General features: G+C 46.5%; 3 protein-coding genes across 5 annotated transcripts in view; 2 read left to right on the plus strand and 1 right to left on the minus strand.

The window, feature by feature from the left end:
* Nucleotides 1–18201, minus strand: part of Eftud2 (elongation factor Tu GTP binding domain containing 2) — a 41717-nt gene extending 23516 nt beyond the window's left edge. The window contains exons 1-9 of one of the 2 annotated variants that reach the window (XM_055620162.1): nt 18151–18201; nt 14684–14792; nt 7360–7525; nt 6453–6531; nt 5179–5254; nt 4631–4696; nt 3830–3865; nt 1368–1458; nt 464–546 (exon numbers count right to left, since the gene is read on the minus strand). In XM_055620162.1, coding sequence (XP_055476137.1) covers nt 464–546; nt 1368–1458; nt 3830–3865; nt 4631–4696; nt 5179–5254; nt 6453–6531; nt 7360–7525; nt 14684–14788 — 702 coding nt within the window. In that variant the 5' untranslated portion in view covers nt 14789–14792; nt 18151–18201. Of the gene's footprint in view, nt 1–463; nt 547–1367; nt 1459–3829; nt 3866–4630; nt 4697–5178; nt 5255–6452; nt 6532–7359; nt 7526–14683; nt 14793–18046; nt 18113–18150 lie in introns of those variants that run through there. The other variant, XM_055620161.1, reaches the window with a different exon arrangement.
* Nucleotides 18202–18379: 178 nt separating this feature from the next.
* Nucleotides 18380–21505, plus strand: Ccdc103 (coiled-coil domain containing 103). Of its 2 annotated transcripts, none has more exons than XM_055620267.1 (4): nt 18380–18589; nt 19714–19865; nt 20260–20392; nt 21021–21505. In XM_055620267.1, the coding sequence occupies exons 2-4, from the start codon at nt 19723–19725 to the stop codon at nt 21456–21458; spliced, it is 714 nt and encodes a 237-aa protein (XP_055476242.1). In that variant the 5' UTR covers nt 18380–18589; nt 19714–19722; the 3' UTR covers nt 21459–21505. The 2 variants fall into 2 exon arrangements, with proteins under 2 accessions (XP_055476242.1, XP_055476243.1); XM_055620268.1 differs by having other exon boundaries at nt 18380–18543.
* A 1036-nt stretch (nt 21506–22541) lies between these two features.
* Nucleotides 22542–23801, plus strand: Fam187a (family with sequence similarity 187 member A). The gene has a single exon (XM_055619562.1). The coding sequence runs from the start codon at nt 22542–22544 to the stop codon at nt 23799–23801; it is 1260 nt and encodes a 419-aa protein (XP_055475537.1).
* The last annotated feature ends 843 nt before the right edge of the window (nt 23802–24644 follow it).

A 24644-nucleotide genomic window follows, 5' to 3' on the forward strand; every position in this document is an offset into this window, starting at 1 on the left:
AAAGAAAGAAAGAAAGAAAGAAAGAAAGAAAGAAAGAAAGAAAGAAAGAAAGAAAGAAAGAAAGAAAACAATTTGAAAATTCTTTTCTACAATTCATGGGCGAGGACACAGGAGACAGCACGTTCCTGGGTACAGAGACAAATCATAAACAGACAAGAGCAAGTTCCTTGTACAATGGTTGACTAAGTCTGAATTTTTTACGGTACCGCTGGCTCCCTCTGCTGGTGCCTCACTAGTCACACGACATAGAATAGTGGCATATGAGGTTTGTGGCATAATCAATCTTTCTATTTAGAAAAATAAAAGACTTCCAACTACAATGTCTAACTTTGAACGTCACTTGCTTCCCTAAATTTAGAGAAAACTTGAGGCTTAATCTCACAGACTTTCATGTTCCCTGGCTCCCAGAGGGATGTAGTGGTGTTAACAGGGGACTGGCTTTCAAGAGCCTAGATTAACTTACCCCTTCAGCAGCATCAATGAAAAGGACCACTCCATCTGAGATGCGCAACCCAGCTGTGACCTCATCAGAAAAATTCACATGACCTGAAAAGCAAATATCCAGTCATCATGTGGTGGGATAAGGCAGTTAACTTGTAGGGTGACCTGAGGAGGACTGTAAAGTCTGTAAACCCCAAATATCTCTCTTCCTGCCCACTGCACCTCACAGTATATATATTTCTCCCATCAGAGTCCCATTCTGGGATTAAGAAGGTCTCCACATAGAGAGGGTAAACAGCCACACAGCAGCTTAGTTTAACTATCAATCAACAGAATTCTACAAGAGCTCCAACTGTCTGGAGGCAGGGAAAATGGCAAGGGAAGGCATTGGCAGCACAGCAAGCTGCTCCAAGGAAACAGGTCCCAGACAAGGCACAGCTGGAGGAAGGGGGTGGGCAGGGCCTTGAGAGGATCAGGCACTGAGTACCTGATAGCATATTGAAGGCAAATCCTCCAAACCCCAAATTGCCCAGATGTTAAATAAAACAATTATGTGTCAAGTCAGCCCTTTCCATAAAAGAAGGAGCTGGCACCAAAGGCCCACTGCATCCTAGCAATCTCTGTCCACTTGTGGGTTCGGGTCTGACTCTCCTTTATCTCATCAGTGGCTAGGGCATGGGGCCTGACATAAACTGAAATTAATAAACACATAGGGCCACTAAAATTTCAAATTCCACAGGAAAGTAAGTGAGATCAAAGGCCAGGGGGCTGTGCTTGCAAGTTTCTCAAAGAAAAGGGAATCCTTGAAGAACAAAAGTCAAGGAAGGTGAAGGGAACACACACCAAGAACACTCTGTACTGCTGTGGAAACAGAACACAAACAGAAAACAGAACGAGGCAGTGAGGGTAGATCACGGCTGTCCCACCTGGTGTGTCCATGATGTTGAAGAGATAAGACTTCCCTTTGGTATCTGGCAGCACCACTGTCACAGGAGTGCTCTTGATGCCAACACCTCTCTGAAATTTAGACAGTGTCAAGACTTACTCCCTTGCCAGAGGAATTCACTCAGCTCTTAAGGTTTGTCAACTGCTAGCTGATTGATTACACCTTGCAGATGAAAGACACACAGGCACACACACACGAGCACACACACACACCTCTACCCTTTCTTTTTTTCTTTGGTTTTTCAAGACAGTCTCTCTATGTAGCTTTGGCTGTCCTGGAACTGGCTTTATAGAACAGGGTGATCCCAAATTCAGACATCCATCTACCTCTGCCTCCTGCGTGCTGGGATTAAAGGCCTGTGCTACCACTCCCAGGGTCCCCACCACCACACACACTTTTTTAGGAAATAAGCCCAAAGCCTTGTGTATGCTACTATAGAATTTTATCTCCAGCCTCCAAAACAATTTTTTTTGAAGGAGAAAGAGTCTTAGGGGTTGAACATGGGGTCTCTCACATGCTGGTGGAGCAGTATCGTCAGCTCAAGTTTTTATTTTGAGACAGTCTCATGCAGTTGTTCAGACTGACCTCATCCTCGTCCTGTCACTTTGATAGGCCTTGAACAAGGTATTTAGTTATTTGTTTCTTTGTTCATTTATCTATTTAGATTTATTGGGTTTTGGAGACAGGGTTTCTCTGTGTAGCCTTGACTGTCCTTGGACTTGCCTTATAAACCAGGCTGGCACCAAACTCATAGAGGTCCACCTCCCTATGCCTTCCTGAGAGCTGGGATCACTGGCGTGCCACACTGTGCCTGGCTTCTCTTTTTGTTTTTTTTGAGACAGGGTCTTACAATGTGGCTCTCTGGCTAGCCTCGAACTCACAGAGATCTATCCAACTGCCTCTGCCTCCCAGTTCTAGGATTAAAAGCATGTGCCACTACACCCAGCTGGCTTTAAACTTCTAATGGGGCCTTCTGAGTACCTGGGATTACAAGTGTGAGTACCCAGGTCTACCTGGTACATCAGCAAGATGATATGTCTTAAACAGTCTCGAAGGAGGATTAGTTCAAAGAGGAAGCAGCAGCAGCAGCAGCAGCAGCAGCAGCAGCAGCAGCAGCAGCAGCTGGACAAAGTGGAGCACACCTGTAATCCCAGCACTTAGGGAGGCAGAGGCAGGGGGATCTCTTTTTGAGTCTGAAGCCAGCCTGGTCTATAAATTGAGTTCAAGGACAGTCAAAGCTACAAAGAGAAACCTTGTCTCGATAGATAAATAAATAAACAAATGAATGAATGAATGAATGAATAAATAGGAAGAAACTATTTGGTTTTATTTTAAAGAAAAGAAACATTTAAAAGTTCTAATAGGAAATAAGTATTTAAAAAGCTGGGAAAAGCCAGGCACTCACACTGAGCATCTTTAATCCCCACACTCAGAAGACAAGGCAGCCTTGTCTACATAGCAAATCCCAAGATAGCCATAGGCAGGACTACATAGAGACACGACCACCACCACCACCCCGCAAAAAAAAAAAAAAAAAAAAGAAAAGAAAAGAAAAATGGAAAAGAACTTCCAAACCCCAGACAAACCCCAGAGAGGCCTTTTACACCAGCACTAATGAGGCTTTGGCAAGCTGATCTTGAGTTTGAGGTCATCATGAAACTATTTAAAAAAGCCAAAACCAAAACAAAACCCTGCCACACTTAAATGAGTAACTTTAAAAACAATAACAATGAAGCTGGGCACGGTGGTGCACTCCTGTAATCCCAGCACTCAGGGAGGCAGAGGCAGGTGGCTCTCTGTGAGTTCGAGGCCAGCCTGGTCTACAAAATATGTTCAGGACAGCCAGGGCTACACAGAGAAACCATGTCTGGAAAAAAATAAACAAAAAACAAAACAAAAAAACCTCAAAACCCAGTAACCATGTTGTTATGGTGGCTTATCCTGTAAACACTGCACTGAAGTCCTTTAGTTAAGCCTGTGTGTTTATGTATGAGAGCTTTCCATGTAGTTCTTTAGGGGAAAAAAGGGCAGATAAAGGAGAGAGAAAGAGAAGAGGTGATGGGGAAGGAAGATCAGACAGAAAGATAAAAGCAGCACAATGGACCCACAAGCCTTCGCAGAGAAGCCCCTCCTGAAAGGAGATGGTCTCACAGAAGACATCTTAGGGATTGTCCGGCTGCTGTAAAGATCATGTCAACTTTTACAAAGTTGAACATCACCTCTCAGTATTTGCCTTATTAGGCAAAATTAAAGGTACTCAAGGACTGAAGGCTCCCCGCCCATGCTCCAGCTTGCCTTCCCAGTTGTCATTATGAGATGACTGAGAGCAGCAGGAGAGAATTGTAGGGCAGGGAGTACTAGGGTAATGACCTCACCACATTCTCTACAAAACTGGCTGGTGGGTCTCTGTGGGCAAAATCTAATTTCCCAAGACACACTTACCTCTTGCTCTGTGAAGAGGATGTCAGTATAGCATAGCTGAAAAACATTTAGTGACGTTACCACCTGAATTCAGACTTCTCCCCCACATGCACACCGTCAATCACCTTCCCTCACCCCCTCCCAACTCAAGGGCTTCCCTCAGGAGGAAACTAGGCTAAAGACAGCGGGGTGTCCCCACAGCAATTCCGGACAAGGAGATCAGTGCCCTTCCAGGTGGAAAATGTTCCTGTGTGTGTGGGTGCATGCAGGGGAGGAGGAGGGGGAGGGGGAGGGGGAGTGGTCACTAAAGACGATGTGTGGCTGGAGAGCTGGGCTGTGTATATTGCACTGGATCTTAAGAGTGGTAACGGGAGACACGTGCCGGCCTTCAAGTCTCACATGTCAAAACAGTCAATCTGGCAGAGTCTGAACATTTATTGCACTGAGATTTGATGCCACAGTTGGCCTTGTTCACAGGCATTTAAATTTACTGTGAAAACAACAAGGTCCAATTGTATGTTATTTATAGAGCAGGCTATTAATAAAATGACAGCAAAGAAGAGACTATAAAAGTCAGGATACATCCTGAGGAGGGATCCCAAATGCAGAACAGATCACCTAAAAATACAGCAGGTTAATATTCTCCATGCTCCCGAGAAAGCTGAAATGACCTGCTCATACCTATTAACAGACTACAATCGCCCAGCAGCACTGTGTGTGCTGTGGTGTCTGAAGTAGCACTGTTTATATCTGCAGAGTGAAGAACGGGAAGGAAGGAACGCCCCTCTCCATTCTGAACAGTTCAGCCCATGTTCTACTTACATCTTGGTCATAGCGCTTTCTGATTTCCGGATGCGTCTGCTCTATTAAACAATCTACAAAACATGTCTGAAAGAGAAGAGATGGGTAAGACCTGCCAATTGTGGAGGAAAAGCTGAGCCTTTCTCCCCAGGCTCCCAATGCACTATGTAATTCAGGCATGAAGGAAGGAAAAGAAAAACAAAGAGGATTATGGGACAGCAAAGGATTAACACAGAAGCCACAAGATTATTTTTCAATGAAAGATGAAATCTTTCTTGGAAAGCCCTCCCTAAAGAAATAAAGTTATAAAAATCAGAGTAAGGCTCAATTTTTCTTTCTCTGTCCAGATGTAAACACATGGCTCAGGCATGTAAGTGCTTTAGGAACTGGCTCCAGAAATGCTGGAATTTCACAACAGTTCTATAAGACATGTGTGGAGTATTGTCTTCTTGTCTCCCAACCACCTACCCATCCTTAGGACTTAAAGCCCCCATCCCTGTGACCCTTAGGGCTTAGAAGATGAGCAGGTACAAAGAAATTCTGCTCCAGGAAGCAGAACAGTCTCTCACCTTGCCGTGGTGGAGATGGCCACAAAGGGTCACGTTTCGGATGAGCTCTGAGTTGTCCATCAGATCTGCTAAGAAACTGGAAGGAAAAAAGGCAAAGAGAAAAGTAACCTATGACAAAAGCTCCCCTAGTGGGGTGGTGCAAAGGTGTGCCAGCTATTTTCAGCCAGGGACAAGTTTCAGTCCACCTGCAGAACACTCGGAGGCAGAGGATCTGCATCCACTAGCCCTGGCTGGGGTGCCCACAAGAAAACACAACCTGGAAATGAAGGGCACAAGACCAATGCTTTTCAGCACTGGAGGACAGCTTTTGGAGCTGGTTCTCTCCTGCCATCTGGTTCTCAGGAAACAAACTCAGGCTGTCCCCTGTCTTCCCACCGGGCCATCAGGCCTACCCTTATATAAATTTCAACAGTAGAATGATTGGAAAAAATGAATGGTTAAATGAAGAAAAGGCAGGCGTGGCAGATCACATACAATCTGGTGCTTAGGTGGTGGAGGCAGCAGGATCAAGACCAGCTTGGGATGTATGAGACCTGGGACAGGGAAGGGGCAAGGAGGATGCAAAAAACACTTGGGCATAGTGGTAAAGGCTCTTAATTTCAAAACCTAGTAGGTGGGGGCAGAGGGAGTAGGACTTTAATGTCACCCTTGGCTACCTAATGAATTTTTGTCTTAAAAAACAAAACAAAAAACCAAAAACTCAGGCTGGGCTGTGGTGGCACGTGCCTTTAATCCCAGCTTCAGGAAGCAGAGGCAGGCAGATCTCTGAATTTGAGGCCAGCCTGGTCTACAGAGCAAGTTCCAGGATGGTCAAGGCTACACAGATAAGACCCCGTCTCCAAAAACATCGGTAACAAAAACAAAACCCAACAAACAAACAAAACCTACCCCACCACCAAAAGGGAAAAAGAGACAGACAGACATAGACAAAAACAAAAACTATCAGCAGGAGCTTCCTGGAGCCATTTTCTCAGCTGCTGATCACAGCTCCGAACACTGATCTCAGCACTGATAATTATAACACCCCATCTGTCTCAAAGACTGGCTTCCAGGACTACCCTGGGTTAGAGGTGGTGCCAGGATGAAGGAACAGGAAAGCTGACATCTGGGAGAGAAAGTTGAACTTAAAATATCGCAGCAGCCATAATTCTGGCAGACCATAAAGAACCGCTGTCATAATTCTCTGGCTCTTTCACTCACAAACCACTCTTTCCTGCCTTTAAGAAAGATGCCCGCACTATTTCTTCAGAGAACCAAGAGGACTTGTAACTTACTCCATCTCATACACCGTGACAGGTAATGTCTGCTCCATCAGCGTGAATTTCTTGGTTTTCACTGGCTTTATAATGGGCTCTGGGAGAAAAAAGGAAAAGCAGTGACATGTAGGTAGGTATAAAACAAAAATTCAGAGCTCCATTCCATTGGATTGGGCTTTAGAGTACATGATATATAACACCAATTTATTTTATTCTCAAGGATCCATCACTCAGGGTGAGAAAGTTGGGGAAGGCTATTTCAGCATGAGACAGAAAAGGGACTTGAACTGTGCACTGAGGGCACAAAGCTTATTGGTGGAATGTGGGGACCCAAAAGAACCAACTCTGTACACTTTACAGCAGAACCACTCTCCTCAACTACTATTAAAATGCAAACAGTGAGCACCACAAGGACTTTGAGAAAGGCTGGAGTTTGCACAGGAAAACATCAGAGCAAAGAGAGAACTTAGCAGTCTTTAAGCATCAAGGAGTAGACAAAGCATTAACACCCTTTAAAATACATGTATATATTTAGTAACTTTACTTCATATGTATGGGTATTTTGCTGTTGTGTATGTTTGTATACCATGTTCATGCCTGGTACCTTCAGAAGTCAGAGGAGGGCACTGGATCCTCTGGAACTAGAGTTACAGATGGTTGTGAGCTGCCATGTGAATACACAGAATTAAGCCTGGGTTCTCTGCAAGAGCAGCCAGTGCTCTTAGCTGCTGAGCCATCACTATAGCTCCAAAGTGAACAAACTCTTTTTGTTTACTAACAAGCTAAGAGTTTTGCTGACTAGTAAGACAAAGTTAACTGGACCTTAATCCAGAAATAATAGTGAAAATTAAAGAAAAATTGCCCAATTCATTTACTGAACTTTGGAGACTCACTGAGAGCTAGGCAAGGTTCCCTCCAGCCATACCTGTGAGAGGCTGGGTGTCTTCCTCCTGAACAATGGTCTCCACCTCGGGGCCGTAAACCTCCTCGGCTGTGGGGTAGTACTTCTTGTCCTCATGCAGAACTACCTCCATCCCAGGGTGGTCATCATCATGCTCCCCCACATCATCCTCGTCCTCATCATCATCCATCTAAAGGTAAGAGAGAGGGAGGACAGAGGGGTACTTTTTCCTGCTTGACAGCCAGTTGCCACCTTCTGTGTAAGAACTGACTTTCTGTCTCCCTTTAAGTTGTGTGGTGGTGAGGAGGGACCCCGCTCCTGGGAGAGCCTCCACTCAAGGAATACTGGGAGCCTTGGCTATGGCCAGCTCTGCTGCATCAAACTTGTCCTGCTTTTACTGGGATGACTGGCCACAGTGGATTGATTTAAAGGAAACAAATAGCTCATCACAGCATGGCCAACTAAGAAAAAACAAACAAGCAAAAACTTCACTTTCTCTAAGGGCAAAAATCAGAAGTCAGAGGTGGAAGTTAGAAACAAACCCCTATCTTAACATTTTCACTTAGGTTGACAAAATTGGTTTTGAAAAATGATCTTGGTGAAGGCAATAACCTGTGCTGTTGAGAATGTGAAGATCAGAAGCCTCGCATGCCGTAAGTGGGAAATGTGGCGCTGCTTTGGAAAGATCTGCAGGTCTCCAAAATGTTCAACATAGTATTAACTACAACCAAGCAATTCTAGTCCTAGAAACTGTCCGAGATAGGAGTTCTACTGCTGTGATAAAACACTATGACCATTGGGGAGGAAGGGTTATTTCTGCTTACACTTCTGCATCACAGTTCATTACTGAGGGAAGGCAGGGCAGAAACCTGGAGGCAAGAGCTGAAAAAACACCACTGTTTACTGGCTTGCTCAGCCTGCTTTCTTTATTTCTTTTATTTTTTTTGGAGTTGGGGAAGGGGAGGGAGACTCATCAAGACAGGGTTTCTCTGTGTAGCCTTGGCTGTCCTGAAACTCACTATGTAGACCAGGCTGGCCTCGAACTCAAGAGATCGGCCTGCCTTTGCCTCTCCAGTGCTGGGATTAAAGGAGTGTGCCAACACTACCCGGCCTTCTTATAGCAACGAGGACCACCAAGCCAGGGGTGGCATCACCCAGAGTGAGCTAGGCACTCCCTCACCATTCAGTCAAGAAAATGCACCACAGGTTTACCAAAAAAAAAAAACAATCTGATGGGGCATTTTTCTCAATGGAGGTTTCCTCCTCTAAGAGGGCTCTACCTTGTGTCAAGCTGACATAAAACTAGCTGGTACAAGAATAAACCTCAAACACACAAAATTACAGATGCAAAGACTTCTAAATAATTATTCTCGGTAGTATAATTCATAATTGCAAAAACAAAAACAAAGCTAGAAACCCAAATGGAGATCAATTTCTGAATGGGTAAATGAAATGCAATGCTTTTATACAAAACAATATTTGGCAATAAAAAGGAATGATAGACACATGACACCTGTGTGCATAATGCTACAACCCAGATGAACTCTACAACAGGATATAAAGTAAGAGTAACTAGGCACAAAGGGCTGTGTGGTGTGTCATCTCATTTACAAAAATGTTCAGAGACGAAAATACAAAGAGAAAGAACGTAAGGCTCAGGGAAGGCAAAGGTTAGCAGGTGGAGAGTTCCTTCCTGGGATGATGAAAATGTTCTGATGATAATGGTTGTATGACTTTGTGACTATCATAAAAACCACTAAATCAAGTGCTCAGAAATTAGTTGGTCCCAAATGAGATCCTTACACACCAACCTCTGGTAATACGTAACTGAGCAACACTGTTCTTCATCAACTAAAAGGGCCTTGGGATGGGGTTGGGGAGAACGGTCTCCTTAGCTGAAACAGCAAATGAAAAGACTTGAGCCATGATCCCGAGGAGATTGTTCAGGTTGCCCAGGAAGCCAGCTTGTTTAGGAGGAGAGGAAACAATGGGATTAAGAGTAAACTGAAGCGGGGGTGGGGGGAGAGGGCAGGAGCAGGGGCTGTGCCGAAAGCCTGTAATCCCAACACTTGGGAGGCAGAGGTGGGCAGCTCTCTGAGTTCAAGGGCAGCCTGGTCTACAAAGTGAGTCCAGTACAGCCAGGGCTGTAGATAAATCCTGTCTCGAAAAAAAAAAAAAAAAAAAAAAAAAAAAAAGAAAGAAGAAACTGAAGTCACGTGGGAGGTAACCACGGAGAACCAGCACTTGCCACTTTGTGAAAGGTTCTTCTTTCATCCTCCTTCACCCCTTTCCTTCTCCCCTGTCAATCCCTAACACTGGATATGAGAGAAAAAGGATAGGAAAGGAAAGAGATCCCTGAATGAAGTCAGGGGTGATGTTGTGGTTAGTCTACTTCCTGCTAATTAGGGTGTCAAGCTCCTTGGAGGCAAGTCTGGTCTTTCCATCAGGATATTTTACACCTTTTTCTTGTTTCTTCTTTGCACACAACCGCTTAACAAACTGCAACCAACAACCCACCCTCCTCTTGGGGCCTTAGCATTTATGTACCCTCTGAAAAGTTCCCAAAATTTCAAACGTCACACAATCACAGAAACTATCTGCAGCTGGGAAAACCACGCCCCCACCAGAGCAGGAGGCAAATCACAGTCAGCTGTAATTGAGCAGCCCCACATCGAACACCTGGGATTAAAAGAAAACATTCTTATACTATTTTGTTTTTTTTAAAGAAACCAAAACTACAAAATTCTCACTACAGAGAACCTTCCAGATTATTTAAGAAATACGACCCCCAGAGCACACTACCACACCTGGCATTTTTATGGTTACTGGGGACTGAGCTTGTGTCCTCAGGCTTGTACAGCAGCTGAGCCTTGTCCTTGGTCCTGACTTTACTTTTTTCTAGAATGGTGGTTTTCAACTAGGGCAATCAGCAGCAGTTATAGCTCAGTGCCTGGGAGCAAACCTCAGCACTGTATGTTTCCCGTCTTGAGAGCATCCTGAGGGGAGCTGGTCAGGCGCCTACTGCAGTAATCTAGGAAGGAGACGGTGACTTGCACTGTGGCAGCTGGGAGGGTGCTGAGAAGAGGTTGAAGCCGAAAAATATTTTGTAAGAGTGTTTTCTAATAAATGAAGGTATGTTTAAGGAGAGGGAGAGGAGGCCTCTGACATGAGCAACTGGAGCAAGGCACTGTTTTCACAGGGATGAGGAAGAATTTAAGAGCAGTATGGGAAGGGACTCAGAGGCTGGCAGATATGCTACATCTGAGACCCTCCATTAGGCATCAAGGGGAGATGCCAAGCCAGATGCAAGACATGTAAAGCTGAGGCTCAAGAGAAAAGTCTTTGAAGACAGAAACCCAGGAGTCTTCTGGACATAGAAGTCACCTGACAGACTGGATATGACAATAAGTGCAGTGTGTGGGGTGGAGGAGAGGTGTAAAGATAGAACTGTAGGCTCTCTGGTGTCAGGAGACCTGAGGGATGAGAAGGCAGCAGTGAAGACTAAGAAGGAATGGTCATGACAGTGAAAGCGAGGGGCCTTTATGGAGAACAAGGGAAGACACGAAAGAATGATCAGCTCAACACCCACATAGCAGCTCACAACTGTCTGTCATTTCAAAATCTGACACCCTCACACAGACATACATGCAGGCAAAACACCAATACACATAAAATAAACTTAAATAAATTATTTTTAAAACAGTTATATTGGAAATATGTTGTTTTAACCCCAGGTGTGGGATATGGGGCTGCTTCGATCAGTGTCCACAGCAGCAGACTATAATTTGTCTCACGTTCTGGTATTACATGATTTTGCCAGCTGAAGATAGTTTACATCTGGAATTCTGAAGACACGTAAGAGCGCATATATGAGAGCCCTGAAAGGGCCTGTGGTAGTGACTACTGCTTCTACCCCTGTCGCTCCTGCTCCTGCTGCTGTTTGTTCTTTGTTATTGTTGCTGGTTGGAAATAATCTGACAACGAAGATCAAACCTGCCTCAAAGACCGTGATGACCCTAACCATCAGGAAGTAGTCTAAACAGAGCACTGGCCCTTTCCCCTCTATCGTTCTCTCTCTCCTACCTAGTGTTGGCGGGTTGGGGAGGGACTGGGGTGGAGAAGGGTGGTAGGAAAAAGAACCCAATAAAGTAGCCAAAAATCTGGTTACACTGTATGTTGAAGTCAGGTCAGGTGATCCTGAGGCTCGTAGGCCAAGGCCACTGGTGACTTTGAGAAGAGCAGTGTCCAAGGAGTAGGACAGGAGTGGGTTTGAAAGCAAATGGGAGACACGGAAACAGCTTCAACTTTTTTGAGGCAGACATTTAAACAGGGAGGTAATCGAATAGGGGAACGGAGCCAAAGAAGGCTGGGGTGGAACTAGCAAGGTTTTTTTGGTCTTCTTTTCTTTCTCTCTCTCTCTCTTTTTTTACTGCTATGTAGCTTTGGCTGTCCTGGAACTCACCATGTAGACCAGGCTGGCCTCAAATCAGAGATCCCAGGCCTCTGCCTCCTGAGTTCTGGGATCAAAGGTATGCACTTCCACGCCAGAAGGTTTTAAGGGAAAGCAACAAGTTTGTACACAGACTGGGATGACCCACTAGTGAGGGAAAACTGGTGGAGCAGGAAAGGGAGTGGAGAAGTGCTGTGCGACGGTCTGGAGTGGTGAGAAGGGAAAGGAGATGGGATTTAGTTGACTGAAAAACAATTCACCCACAAGAACAAAGCTGAAGGCATATGCAGTGAGGTGAGTGGATTCAGTGGTGGGCGTGTTTTCCTTCACACAATTCTAAAATGCCAACCTGTTTTTTAAAAAAGAATGCAAATACCTACAGTGGTGGGCTGCCTGGCTACCTCCTGCCATCTGCATGTTCTACTTGTATTAAAGCGGCCTGAGATGACATCAGCTTTTTCAGCTGATGTGGCTCCAAAATAGCTACCAAGCCGGTCTTCCGTCCCATACAGTGAATGCACTGGGAATGTAATTGTGGGCTTTTACGCAACAACTCCCGAGTCCTCCAACCATCTCCACCGGAGCATCATGCAGTAGCTCAGACAGGCCAAAAATAAAGCCAATATGCATCCTTTTAGCATTCCCCTTTGTCTGCAAACAGCATTCCTCTACATACCTCAGTTTCATCCTTCCCTTTCTCCCTCATATTCACACAGTGGACCAGGCCCACACTGATGGTAGCACTGTGAAGAAGCCATGGCGCTTGTCAGGCCTCCAACCCTCCTTTCACCTGAAGGAAGAACTCCAGCATTTGGCTTTGACCATGTCACCCTTGCTGTTTTCTTTTTCTGCCTGCCTTGGCCTCTGCTGAAATTAAAAGCATGCAGCACCTCATCTGGCTCTTACTCTCAATTTTCTGTTCAAGGCCTTCAACAACCTGGCCCCTCATCCTCTGTGTCACCCCACAGCTGTCCTCTAAGGACTAGACTTTGGTGACCTGAAAACATGGTTTGCCTGTTACCTGCTATCTGTGGAATCCTTCCCTCCAGAATGAGCACCCTTCTTACAAACTTTTATGCATTAGAGCTCCAAATAGCTTTCTTTTTTTTTTTTTTGGGGGGGGGGGGGTGGGGGGGGGTGGGAAGGGGCAGTGACAGGATTTTCTCCGTGTAGCAAAACACCAAAGCACATAAGAATTCTTTTTTTCAAGACAGGGTTTTTCCATGTAGCCTTGGCTATCCTGGAACTCATTCTGCAGACCAGGCTGAACTCACAGAGATCTGACTGCCTGTTTCCCAAGTGCTAGGATTAACGGGATGTGCCACCACCGCCCAGCTCTAATTCCATTTTAAGATGCACTACTTAATTCTTTTTGTTGTTGTTTTATGGCCTCTCCTCTCCACCCTCCATCTTGGCAGTGTGGGGTTGACTCCAGGGGCCTGTACACACTGGGAAGTGCTCTACACTGAAGTATACCCACAGTGGCTCTCAGCTTACCTCTTCAAGATCTCCCTAACACTGCACCAGGGTGCGATTCACCCTGGACCTGCAGACATGGACACACTCAAGATGGAAAGCTATTCTCCTTTCAACAAGCAGCTTCAACTTTTTTTCTAGTGCTTATTTTTTTCTAGCTTGAGCAACATTGTCCTTTATGGAGACCAATGGTAGCCAGAACTCTGTTCCCATTTTCTGCTGTACCATGAATTCATACCTCCTTGCTAATCCAAACTAATCTACTGCTAAGAAGCTGTTTTTCATTGTTTGACAGTTTTATACAATTATATGATGAAGTCATCCCCCTCTCATTCCCACTGAAATCTTTCTTCCCAAGGAGATCCTACTTTCATTAACTCTTTTACTCATCATGTTCTGACTAATGTTAAAACATGAAAGCCATTTTGGGTGCCTGTTGCTATTTGACTGCAAAATGCTTCTCACTTGCCCATGTTTGAACACTTGTCCCCAGTTGATAATATTGTTTAAGGCTGTTGTGGAACTTTTGGAAAGATGGAGCCTTGAGGCTTACAGTGTGGCTCTGCTTTCTGCCCCTCTGATTCCTGGAACCCTGAGATATGACTTAGTAGTTGCCACTGAGCCAGCTGCTCTATGAGCGATGTAGTCCTTCAGATCAAGAGCCACAAATCCTTCCGCCTTTAGTTGGTTTTTGTCAGGCATTTGGAATAAGAAACATAAAATAGTACCTCCTCCTTAAAAAAAAATTATTTTACTAATTCTACAGAGCTTTTTTTTTTTTTTTTGAGACAGGATCATTTAGTTCACACTTTCTTCAAACTCATAAAACTGAGGCTGACTTTGAACTCCTTATTTCCTGCCTCTGTTTCTAAGTGCTAGTGTTACATGCACTCCTGGCTTCATAATAAAGTGCCTTTGGCAAGTCTCAAACCATTCCGTACTTCATCTCCTACTCCTAAACTGAAGTAGTAGGAATCTGCATCCCCTTTTTGTATACCTCTTTTAAAATCTGAGCATTGATACAGCTGACTCCCATTCTGGGATTCCTCATGACTGTCAAAAGATACTGCCAGGAACTCAGAGCAATTACAGAACCATTACTAGAGCTCAGGTTATAAACCCACCTCATGAACCAAACTCCCTTATATCCCCTTTTGAACTCTTAGGGCCCAATATAAGATCCCAATAAAAGTCATGCTATAAAAAAAGGCAACATTGCCCAGGTGGTGGTGGCACATGCTTTTAACCAGCGTGGTCTACAGAGTGAGTTCCAGGACTGCCAGGGCACACTATCTGTGTGCCTGTCTTGGGGAAAAAAAAAAAAAAAAAAAAAAAAAAGGCAGTATTAGAGATACATGCTGGTTATTATGGGAACACTGTTTTTTAAAAGGAGAGGAATAAAGAAAACAGTATTTGCTATACCTCATCGAGATCTTTTGTCTCTCTTCCCAGCTCATCATCATCTTCATCAGAATCAAGCTCTGGTCCAATATAATTCCCAAATTCATCATATAAGTCAGTATCCATGATGCTAAAATTCAAGAAGAGAAAAGTTAGGGTCTGGCAGGTAATGAAAGCCTGCATCACAACTGTGCCACACCCGTCGTCGCCTTTCACCACCTTCCCTTCCCTTCAAGCGGTAACTGGTGACTGACCAACTACCGAATAATCTGTCCCCAGTCGAGAACTTTCTCCACTTCCCTGCTCTGCTCATTCTATTTACAACCTCCACCCTTTAATTTATTTAGGAACAGGACCTCTTTGTTGCCCAAGCTGGCCTCAAACTCTAGGCAACACACATTGCCCTTGAACTCCCAATCCTCCTGCCTTAGCTTGCTAAATGCTGGAAATACAGACACATGTCCATACCTGGCTTTATTTTACTTATGTACATTTTTTTCTGTGTATGGGTGTCTTGCTTGTATGTGTATCTGTGTACCATGTTCATAGGCACATGATACCCACACAAACCAAATCCTCTGGAATTGGAATTCCAGACAGTTGTAAGCTAACATGTGGATGATGATAATAGAACCTGTATCCTTTGAAAGAGCAGCCAGGGCTCCAGTCCCACCTGGCTTTATTTTTAATTTTAAAGACAGGTTCTCACTGTTACCCAAGCTGGCCTTGAATTCTAGATCCTCCGCCTAGCCTACCTCCCCTTCTCAAAATTTATTTAATCAATTAAATTTATATATATATATGTGTGTGTGTCTAGGTGCAGCAGTATGCACATGTATCAGAAGACAACACTGGATCCTTTGGGGAACATGAAGATTGTCACGTGGGTGCTAGGATCCTACCCCCAGTCTTCATGACTACCTAGCTGGTGCTCTTAAATGCTCAGCCATCTCTCCAGCATCTCACTTCTTCTTTTTAATATTAACATTTTCAAAATATCACAATACAATCATCAAAATTAAAAAAAAAAAATTAACACTGGCAGTTGTTCTACCTACTGCACAGGCCCCACCAAATTTGACAAACTGTTGCAGTGATGAGCTACACAGCCAAGGAGACAAACCAGGATGGTACCCTTGCCCAAAGGAGTCGTTACTCTTTTAATCGAGAATGTTTTTTTAGTCTTGACTTTCATGACTTCACAATGAAGATTACAAACCAATGACTTTGTAGACATTCAAATCCCTTCATTGCATTTGACTAGCTACACATTCTAATAGGGATGCTCTGTTGGTTTTGGTACACAGTTACAACTTGTCCTTATTGATGATGCTAACCTTGATCCCACAGACATGGTGGCAGCTGACGGGCTTTTCATTATAAAATAACTCTTTTTCCCTATCTAAGAACTGTAGATTTTTTCCCACTTCAATTACTGAAATGCTTTTAGTTTAAATTCCACCTTTCTAGACCTTCAATTTCTCATTTTTCTGTGATGCTCTAACATTTTGCGCTTCTGTCAGTATTTTCTGTCCTAAATGCTAGTTAACCATTTATTAGTCTCACCAACCACTCTACATTTGCAAGCAACAAAAACTAGAGCACTGAAGAGGCATCAGGCCTCTGGGGTTAAAGCCTTGATCCATCATAACTTAACCTCATCTCTAACAATGATGTAACTCACAGTAGTTACTAGCCCCTTATATGTATTTTTTTCAAGTAGAAAATAAAGTGAATGATCATGGCCTAAAAACTTATGAAGGTGTGGAGGAGATGGCTCAATCGGTAAAAGCCTTTGCTGTGCAAACCTGATGACCTGAGTTCAATCCTGAAAACCCACACACAAAGCCAAATGCAGTAGCAGGAGTGTCTATAATCCTAGAAGGCCTACACGATATGGGAGGCAGAGATTTTTCTGAAGCTCAAGGGCCAGCTAGCCATGTATTGGCAGTGATAAAGACACCCTATCTCAAAACACGTCAAGAGATGAGGACCAAACCATGAAGGTTTTTCTCTGATGTCCACCTGCATACCACAGCCCTCACTCACTACACAAAAACATGCACACACAGGGACACACAAACTATGATTCGCTGGGCATGGGGCCTTACACCTATAATCCTTCATAGTGACCTAGAGGCCACCCTGAGATATATGAGACCCTGTCTCAAAAAACAACAAAAAAAACCAACAACAAAAAAATCACAAACAAACAAACAATATCCGTCAGCATAAAATGTGACCATCTCTGAGTATGAGGACAGCACCTTGCACAAACAGAAACTTAATAATGCTAATTGAATGGAATGTTTAATTTAAAAAACTTGGCATTTCTTGCAATAGACTGAATACCTCAACGAGACCTACTGAGCACTGACTGTGGATAAGACACAAAATTAGAGCGCTAATCACTGCTAATTAAAGCCACTCTCACACACTTACTGTTTCTATGTCTAAGAAGCTGCTACATTTACGCCCATTTCATTCTCCCAAGACCCCCATCTAGCGACGACACAAACTTTTACAGAAAGTTGTTTACTGAACAAGCCAAGATCACGTCTGCCTCAGGGCCACCGCACTTGTGACTCCCATTGTGCTTTGGCTATTTATACCTTTTTTAAATTCATTTAACTCGTCTCTCCTTTAACGTCACCTATTTGTCACTCTAAAAAGTCCCTCCATATATACACTTACCACGCCCCCTTACACTCATTTCTTAGTCAGTGTGCTTAGGTTCAAATCCTGGGCCCCACACTCTACCAGCCTAAGTACACAAAGGCTATGCTTGAATAAGACTCAGGGGGGAAAGGTGTGTATATCTGCAACTTATAAATGTTAATCATAAAATCAGAGCAAAAAGAAAACCAGTGTCTGGCACAAAATAGGTCCTCAATAAGTTTTGTTGTTTGTTTGTTTGTTTGTTTTTTTTTCTTTTTTTTGGTGTGTGTGTGTGTGAATTAATGACATGCTTAGTTAAGCAAAGCTAATCTTTAAAACCTAATCCTGCATCCTCCCGCTACAACAGAGATTCTCAAAGGAATGCAGAATCTTTTTTGTTTTGGCTCTCTGAACCAGACTCAAAGTTTAGCCTAAGCTGGCCTTGAACCTGTTGCAACCTTTCTGCCTCTCTCTCCAGAGCGGGAGAATTGGGCATTAGCCGCCACAGGCAGCTACAATGCCAAACAGTTTGAGACAACTTGGCAGTGAAAGCCGGCACCGATAGAAGGGGGAGTGGCAAGGGTCTGGGCCATGAGAGCGCCACCTCCACTCAGGGACGGAAATTTAACCACGCGGGGCATCGAGGAAACCCCGGAAACCTCGGTGTGTGCGTGTGGGGGGGGCCGGTGTCTTTCATTCCTTTTCCCACCCCAGGCTTCAACTCACGCGTGCGCCAGGCGAAAGAGATAAACACTATATAAATCGCCTCTTCCCGAGCTCGTGTCTCTCTCCTTTCCCAAGCCCCGGGGCACCCTTCCCGGCCAGCTCACCCGCCGCCTGCTCGGCCGAGCGCCGCCGGTCCGCCGCCTGAGCCCGCGCTTCCGCCGCACGCCGACGTAACGCCGGCGCCGGTCGCCAGGAAGGACCCCGAGCGCGACGCTGAGTGCCTCGCCTCGGAGGACAGCCCTCTGCCTGAAGAACGGGTTCGAGGAACGCTGGCCTCGGAGACGGAGACAGGGAAGGCCGAGTCGTCCCCGGAAACGCAGCGCGAACTGCTTCAGAGAAAAGCGTGGCCGGAGGATTCACGAATCAGATCAGGCGCCTTGGGACAACCTGAAGGCGGTGGGAGGGGACCTTCGGGCCGGTCACGTGGGCAGGCTAGTGGAGCCGTTGCTAGGCAACGACCGCTGTTGGGAGGGCGGTGCCCTGAGGTGTTCTAACAGGTCCGGGGCTTCCCTGCAAGAAAGCAAGGGGTCCAAGACCTACGGGGTGAGGGTCTAGGGACAGAGAAAAGGGGATTGCTCTAGTAATTCTATAACTGGGAAAGGCTTGGAACTCGACGAGGGGGTGGGCGGGTGCCGGGTGTTTGTAGTCTCCGCTGCTCTAGGCTGAGCCTAGAGGAAAGATTATAAACTCGAAAGTTTTGGAGAGAACAACCTGGACTCCATAGCGAGACCTCACCCCAAAATATTGCACAGGATCTGAGACACTGGAGTTCAGTTGTTGGTCCACTTCTTGGCGTTCCACTTCCCCTCGTTGGGCTCGGGGATGGTTGCTCGCGGACCACCTTATTTCCTGCCCTAGAGCTGGTGATGAGTGTCTAACTCCGGCTCACCGGGATTCTGAGGTGGAAAGAGGTGTCCTAAGTAAATGTCAGAGCCCAGACGGGAACACACAGATTCCTGTGAAAAGAGCCCATTAGGGTCATACGGAGGAGCAGAACTTCAGGGGGAGGATGGTAGATGATGCCATCCTCCACACACAACCTGTGGATTTGGAGATGGAGGCCACTGAGCTTTTCCTTTCTACCGCTTCTCCTTCCTCGACCTGCTTAGTCACTTTTGGTTTAGGTGAAAATATTTCTTTTCTTCCATTAAAAACATTTAGTGAAGTGTGAAATTTTGTTCTTGAGCTCGAGCAGCTAATAAGAGTCTGTGTGTGTGTGTGTGTGTGTGGTGTGTTCCTTTATGGCAATAACCTGCTGTAGAGAAATCCTATGTGGAAGAATGAAGGGTCAGAATTCTGAGCTCCAAATGCCTCTTCAGCTGAAGTACAAAAATTGTTTCGTGTTTTGCTAGGCATCAAATCCACGGTTTGACACTGACTAGACAAACTTCTAAGCTAGCCCTTAGGTCTCACGTGTTGTTAGAAGCAGAGAACAAAATAAGACTTCCAGCCGGAAGCTTTCTGTTCAGCTTTCAGTGAGAATCCTCATAAACGTCTTCATCATGCAATCCCATTTCATCTGTAAAGGGGGGAGACTATAGATTTGTACCACTCAGGGATAAATATCGGGTTGCTTTGGGTCATTTCACATTCTGGCAAAGCACCCCAAGGCATCATCTCTACCCTGATACTGAACCTCTGCTGAGATGCACTTCTTGCCTTCCCAGGACTTAGCCATGGAAAAGAATGATGTGATCAACTTCAAGGCTTTGGAGAAAGAGCTGCAGGCCGCACTTGCTGCTGATGAGAAGTACAAAAGGGAGAATGATGCCAAGCTGCGAGCAGTTGAACAAAGGGTGCCTTCCTATGAGGACTTCAGGTTGGCTTGCGGCTGTTTTTCTCAGGCCCTTCTGTCGTGATGGGCTACCCAAGTTAAAAGCAGGCAGTGTAGGTGCAGAGCATTCTGGGCTTCTGTCGTGCCCCACCGTCTACTACTTGGTGATCTTACCCAAGCTCTGTAACCTGTCTGAGACTCAAGTCTATCTGTGAAAGAGAAATGGTTGTTATAGGTGCTCGAGTTAGGGCTGAGTTGTTGTACCTAAGCACAGTATGTAGTCCATTGGGAGTGCGGGAGTACGATCAGCCAGCCATGCTACTGTCGTTGTAGAGGTAGTAGTTGCCCGGTTATTCGTCAAGTCTCACCAAGCGGCTGCCGCACACTCAGAGGGTCATTAAATTCATTCTCCCGTCTCTGGTCTCTGTCGTTGACCCAGAGGTATTGTCCTTGCGTCACACCTGAAACCTCTAGAACAGAAGGACAAGATGGGAGGAAAGAGAATTGCGCCCTGGAACTGTCACACTACTCAGGAAAGGACTTTTCAAGATGTGGCCACTGAAATACCCCAGGTAGGTGCAGGCCAGCTTCTTAGCCCGGCAGGAGTTCTCTGTGCTTAAGCTATGACTCCGTTCTTCTTACAACACATACCGCCACTTTATGTCTCAGAAGCCAACAGAAGCAGGCTTTTCCCTCCGGTTCCAGAATGGCAGTCAGATGGTTGGACTGAGTTGAATTGGACTCAGCAGTCCTCTGAGGTTCCTTCTCAGGTCAGGTGGTAGATAGTATTGTGCTCCTGTGGCAATATTCTCAGGCAACAGGCTGAGAGGGACCCAGCCTGTCAGATCCTTGACACTTATTTCTTTTTCTCTTCTGGAGATTTGTAGCAAACTCCTCCACTTTTCTCTGGCTCACTCTAAAAGGCCAAGAGCTATGCTTGCTTTCTCAGGAGGAAGACCCCAGTACGAAGGAGACCTTCAAATCAGAGCCTGGATTCTTTTGGCCTGTCCTCCCTCTTCCCTCCTTTCTTCTCCCTCCTCCCTCCTCTGCTCCCTCCTCTGAAAATGAGGCCTCAGAGACCAGCCTTCCCTGAGCTCAGAGAACAATTGCAGAGCTAAGATGAAAACTCATAACTCCCCTCCCCATCACAGCTGCACAGTAGCAGGCTGAGCTCTTGACCTGTTTCCCTTTGAAACGCAGGAGAAGTCACCCTTCCAGCCCACGACCTCTTCAGAGTTTTACCGTGATTGGCGGCGACACTTAAGAAGTGGACCAGAGCGCTACCAAGCCCTGCTTCAGCTCGGGGGTCCCAGGCTGGGCCACCTCTTCCAGACGGATGTGGGCTTTGGACTTCTTGGGGAGCTGCTGGTGGCACTGGCTGAGCACGTGAGGCTTGATGACCGGGAGGCAGTACTGGGGATTCTGCACAGCCTGGCTAACACCGGGCGGTTCACCTTGAACCTGAGCCTGCTGAGCCATGCAGAGCGGGAGAGCTGCCAGCACTTGTTTCAGAAGCTGCAGGCCATGGGCGCCGCCGGACCCACGCAGGAGGGGCTCAGCATGGAACAGCCACCTATGGTGCTACAGGGAGAGGAAGGGCTCCTACAGGAGCTAAGGGGGCTGTATGGGGTCCACTGATAAGGCTGGCTGCCCTCAGCCTTCCCAGGGGTCTTACAAAGCATGTTGAAAAAAACTTGTTTTCATTTATCTGTGAGTGTTTTGCCTACATGTCTGGATGACCACCATGTGGGGGCCCAGTGCCTGAGGAGGTCAGAAGGGGTTGTTGGAGCCTTTGGCAGCATGGTTACAGATGGTTGTGTGATGCCACCTGGGTGCTGAAATCAAGCCCAGGTCCTCTGAAAAGGCATGTTGGGCTTTCTGCAGAGTTGTTGAAAGAACTGTTGTGAGAAACCCACACCCACTTCCCTTTTCAAGTAGTGGGCTTGTCTCCAACACATAATTGTATCTGTGTGGACCCCCACGATAGCCAAGGGCCAAGAGTGTTTTGCTACCCACGCCTAAAGTCTGTCATGCCCCTAGCCCACAAACTCTGAGAGGTGGATGTGTTTACAACTAAATGCTAGCCACATAGAGCCTCTTCTTGGGAGGGGGGGAGAGCAAACTCGATGACCTTTAATAACAGATAAGCACTGATCTTAACCAGAATATTTCTAACCCAGAGTCAGTGAATGAACAGCTCATCAACAGTGAGCGAAGGCTCCTTCATTTGAGATGCAGAACTCCCCCTTCCCCAGGGACTTCATTCTTTCACAGGTTGAGCCTGGGAAATCCCAAAGCCATTGGCTCAGGTCTGGCCAGCATCCCAGATGACCAGCTGTGCAAGAGAGGTTTCTCTTATCTCTCAGATTGATGAAAAGATGTTCTCTTGGGAAGACAGGGCAGAGGGTGCTCACAGCTCATTCTAGTTTCCTGTGACCCATTCTTGGGTGAATGCCAAAGTTCTAGAAAGGTGAGAGTGTGCTAGGTTCTAGAATGACTTTTCCCTTGAGATCGGTCCCGGCATGTTAGAACAGCATCTTGTAATTCAGCTGGGGAATAAATTGCCTTGAACTTGGCTCTCTCCTTTGCAGTTTGTTGCTTCTTTTCCTGGCTGGTCGAACCTTTCTTTATCCCGTGGCCTCCTCTCAGCAATGATTTCTAAAATGCCACAGGGCTTTGGCAATTTGCCCTAACCCCCTCAAGGCCCTCCTCCTTACAAGCATGAGGCTGGCCCACATCACTGTGCTCCTGTGGGCATGGGGCCATGTCCAGGCCTTTGAAATTGTGGAGAAGGAGAACATTTTTCAGAGGACACCCTGTCCTGCTTTCCTGATGTTTGATAATGCTGCCTACCTGGCTGACATGAGCTTTGAGCTTCCCTGTCACTGCAAACCCGAGGATGTTTCGGCCGTGGTCTGGTATTACCAAAAGCACCTGGGGAGCAGCCACACCACAGTGCTCACAGACTTCGACGGGAGGCTGCTTACAGAGGCGGCTTACGTTCGAGTCGGCAGCAGCATGCTGGCCCGCTTCAGCATCCGCATGTTCAACTTGTTAGTGTTCCGTGCCCAGCCAGAGGACACGGGCCTGTATTTCTGTGGTACCCGCAAGGGGGACTATTTTTATGCCTATGATGTGGACATCCAAAGCAATAAGGGAATAGTGGCCACCTTCAAGGACAAGGGCCAGGAGCCATTGTCAGATGAGTACCATGGGGATCTCCATGTCTTTACAACCTTCTGGGAGTGGACGCCCTGTGACCGCTGTGGGGTGCATGGGGAACAGTGGCGCTTTGGACTCTGCTACCTGCAGAACCCTGGCCTCTCCCCTCGCTATCTCAAGACAATGCCTGATGTAGTGTCCTGTGGCTCTCGGGCTGTGCCAAGGAAACTGCACACCAAGACCAAGTACCACACACCTGAAATGCTGATTCAGAGCTGCCAAGTGCCCTGTAAGAAGAATCATATCCAGAAGGGCATGCTAGCAATCATCAACTATGTGGCCAAACTGGGCAGCCGGCCCTGGCTGCCTCAGGTGCCCATTCAATTCCATCAGCAGAGACTAGGCCATGGCCTCATCATCTCCTGTCCCGGGGCCAGGCCAGAACATGCTGTGGCCTGGGACAAGGACGGTCAGCCCCTGTACCGCACACAGTACCTAAAAGGTGTCAACAGATCCATGAGAGTTTTCATTGACCATGGCAACCATCTCCACATCCGCTTCACCCGGCTGAGTGACCGGGGCATCTACTACTGCTGGCGGCAAGGGATGAAAATCGCCGGCTTCCGGTTGGGAGTAACATCTCGAGGGCACTACCCAGCCTCGCTCTCAGACCCCGAGACTCGCACCGCTGTGGAGTTCACCCTGATAGGCTATGCACTTATCACAGCGGCCTTTGTCACCATTCATGTCTGTCGTTGCTGTTGCTACTCATTTCGCTGTTGTCCCAACTTCGCCCCCGATTCCCTGGTCCAGCTGTGAGGACCAGTTGTGTTTTAATATGTTTGTCGAATGATACCAGATGCTTCTGGGTGGACACCTTGGGCTGGGGCACAGGACAAGGTGATGTGCAAGTCTGTTAGCTACAACCTGCCCCCCCCCCGCCGCCATTTTTATGGGAGAACCCTGGGTCTAACCTGGGAAAGGGAAGAGCCTGAGGCAGGTCAGAGATTGAAGTCAGGAGGGAAGCGGCCAGGTACACACCACGTCTTGCTTCACACAAAAGGAAGTGAGCTGATCCATCAGATCACCTGTCAGTGTTGTTGACCTCGGAAGTGCTTTGACTCTGAGGACTACTGCTAGGCCCTGGTCGAACTGGATGAGAGTGGGGATGGGATGGAGAAGAAAGAAAAGTGGAGGGAAGGAGCCGGCCTGTGTTCTGTGCTTTCAGTTGTTCTGAGAAGAGCAGAGCAGCAAGTGTGAAGATGAGGGTAAAGACAGGGACCAAGAACCAGGGTGGTGACACATGCCTGTGATCGAAGCATTCGGGGAGGGCAGAGGCAGGCAGATTCCTGTGAGTTCGAGGCCAGCCTGGTCTACAAAGCGAGTCCAGGACAGCCAAGGCTACACAGAGAAACCCTGTCTCGAAAAACAAAAACAAAACTAAACAAAAGACAGGGACCAGAAACCAGGAGATCAAACACAGGACTTTCTTGAATGATGGCACCCAGGCTGGAGTCACTGGGGATGAGAAAAGGGGTTGGAGCAAAGGCCGAGGCACCAGGGCTCTGTTGGAGGTGAGATTTGACATGGAGCCGCTGCTATGGAGGTCTAGGATCTCAGAACGTTCTTTGATAACAAGCAAGCTGGGTCTTGTCTGGTTCC

The sequence above is a fragment of the Psammomys obesus genome, unplaced genomic scaffold (assembly GCF_907164565.1).
Source record: "Psammomys obesus unplaced genomic scaffold, mPsaObe1.curated_primary_1811, whole genome shotgun sequence".
Taxonomy (NCBI): domain Eukaryota; kingdom Metazoa; phylum Chordata; class Mammalia; order Rodentia; family Muridae; genus Psammomys; species Psammomys obesus.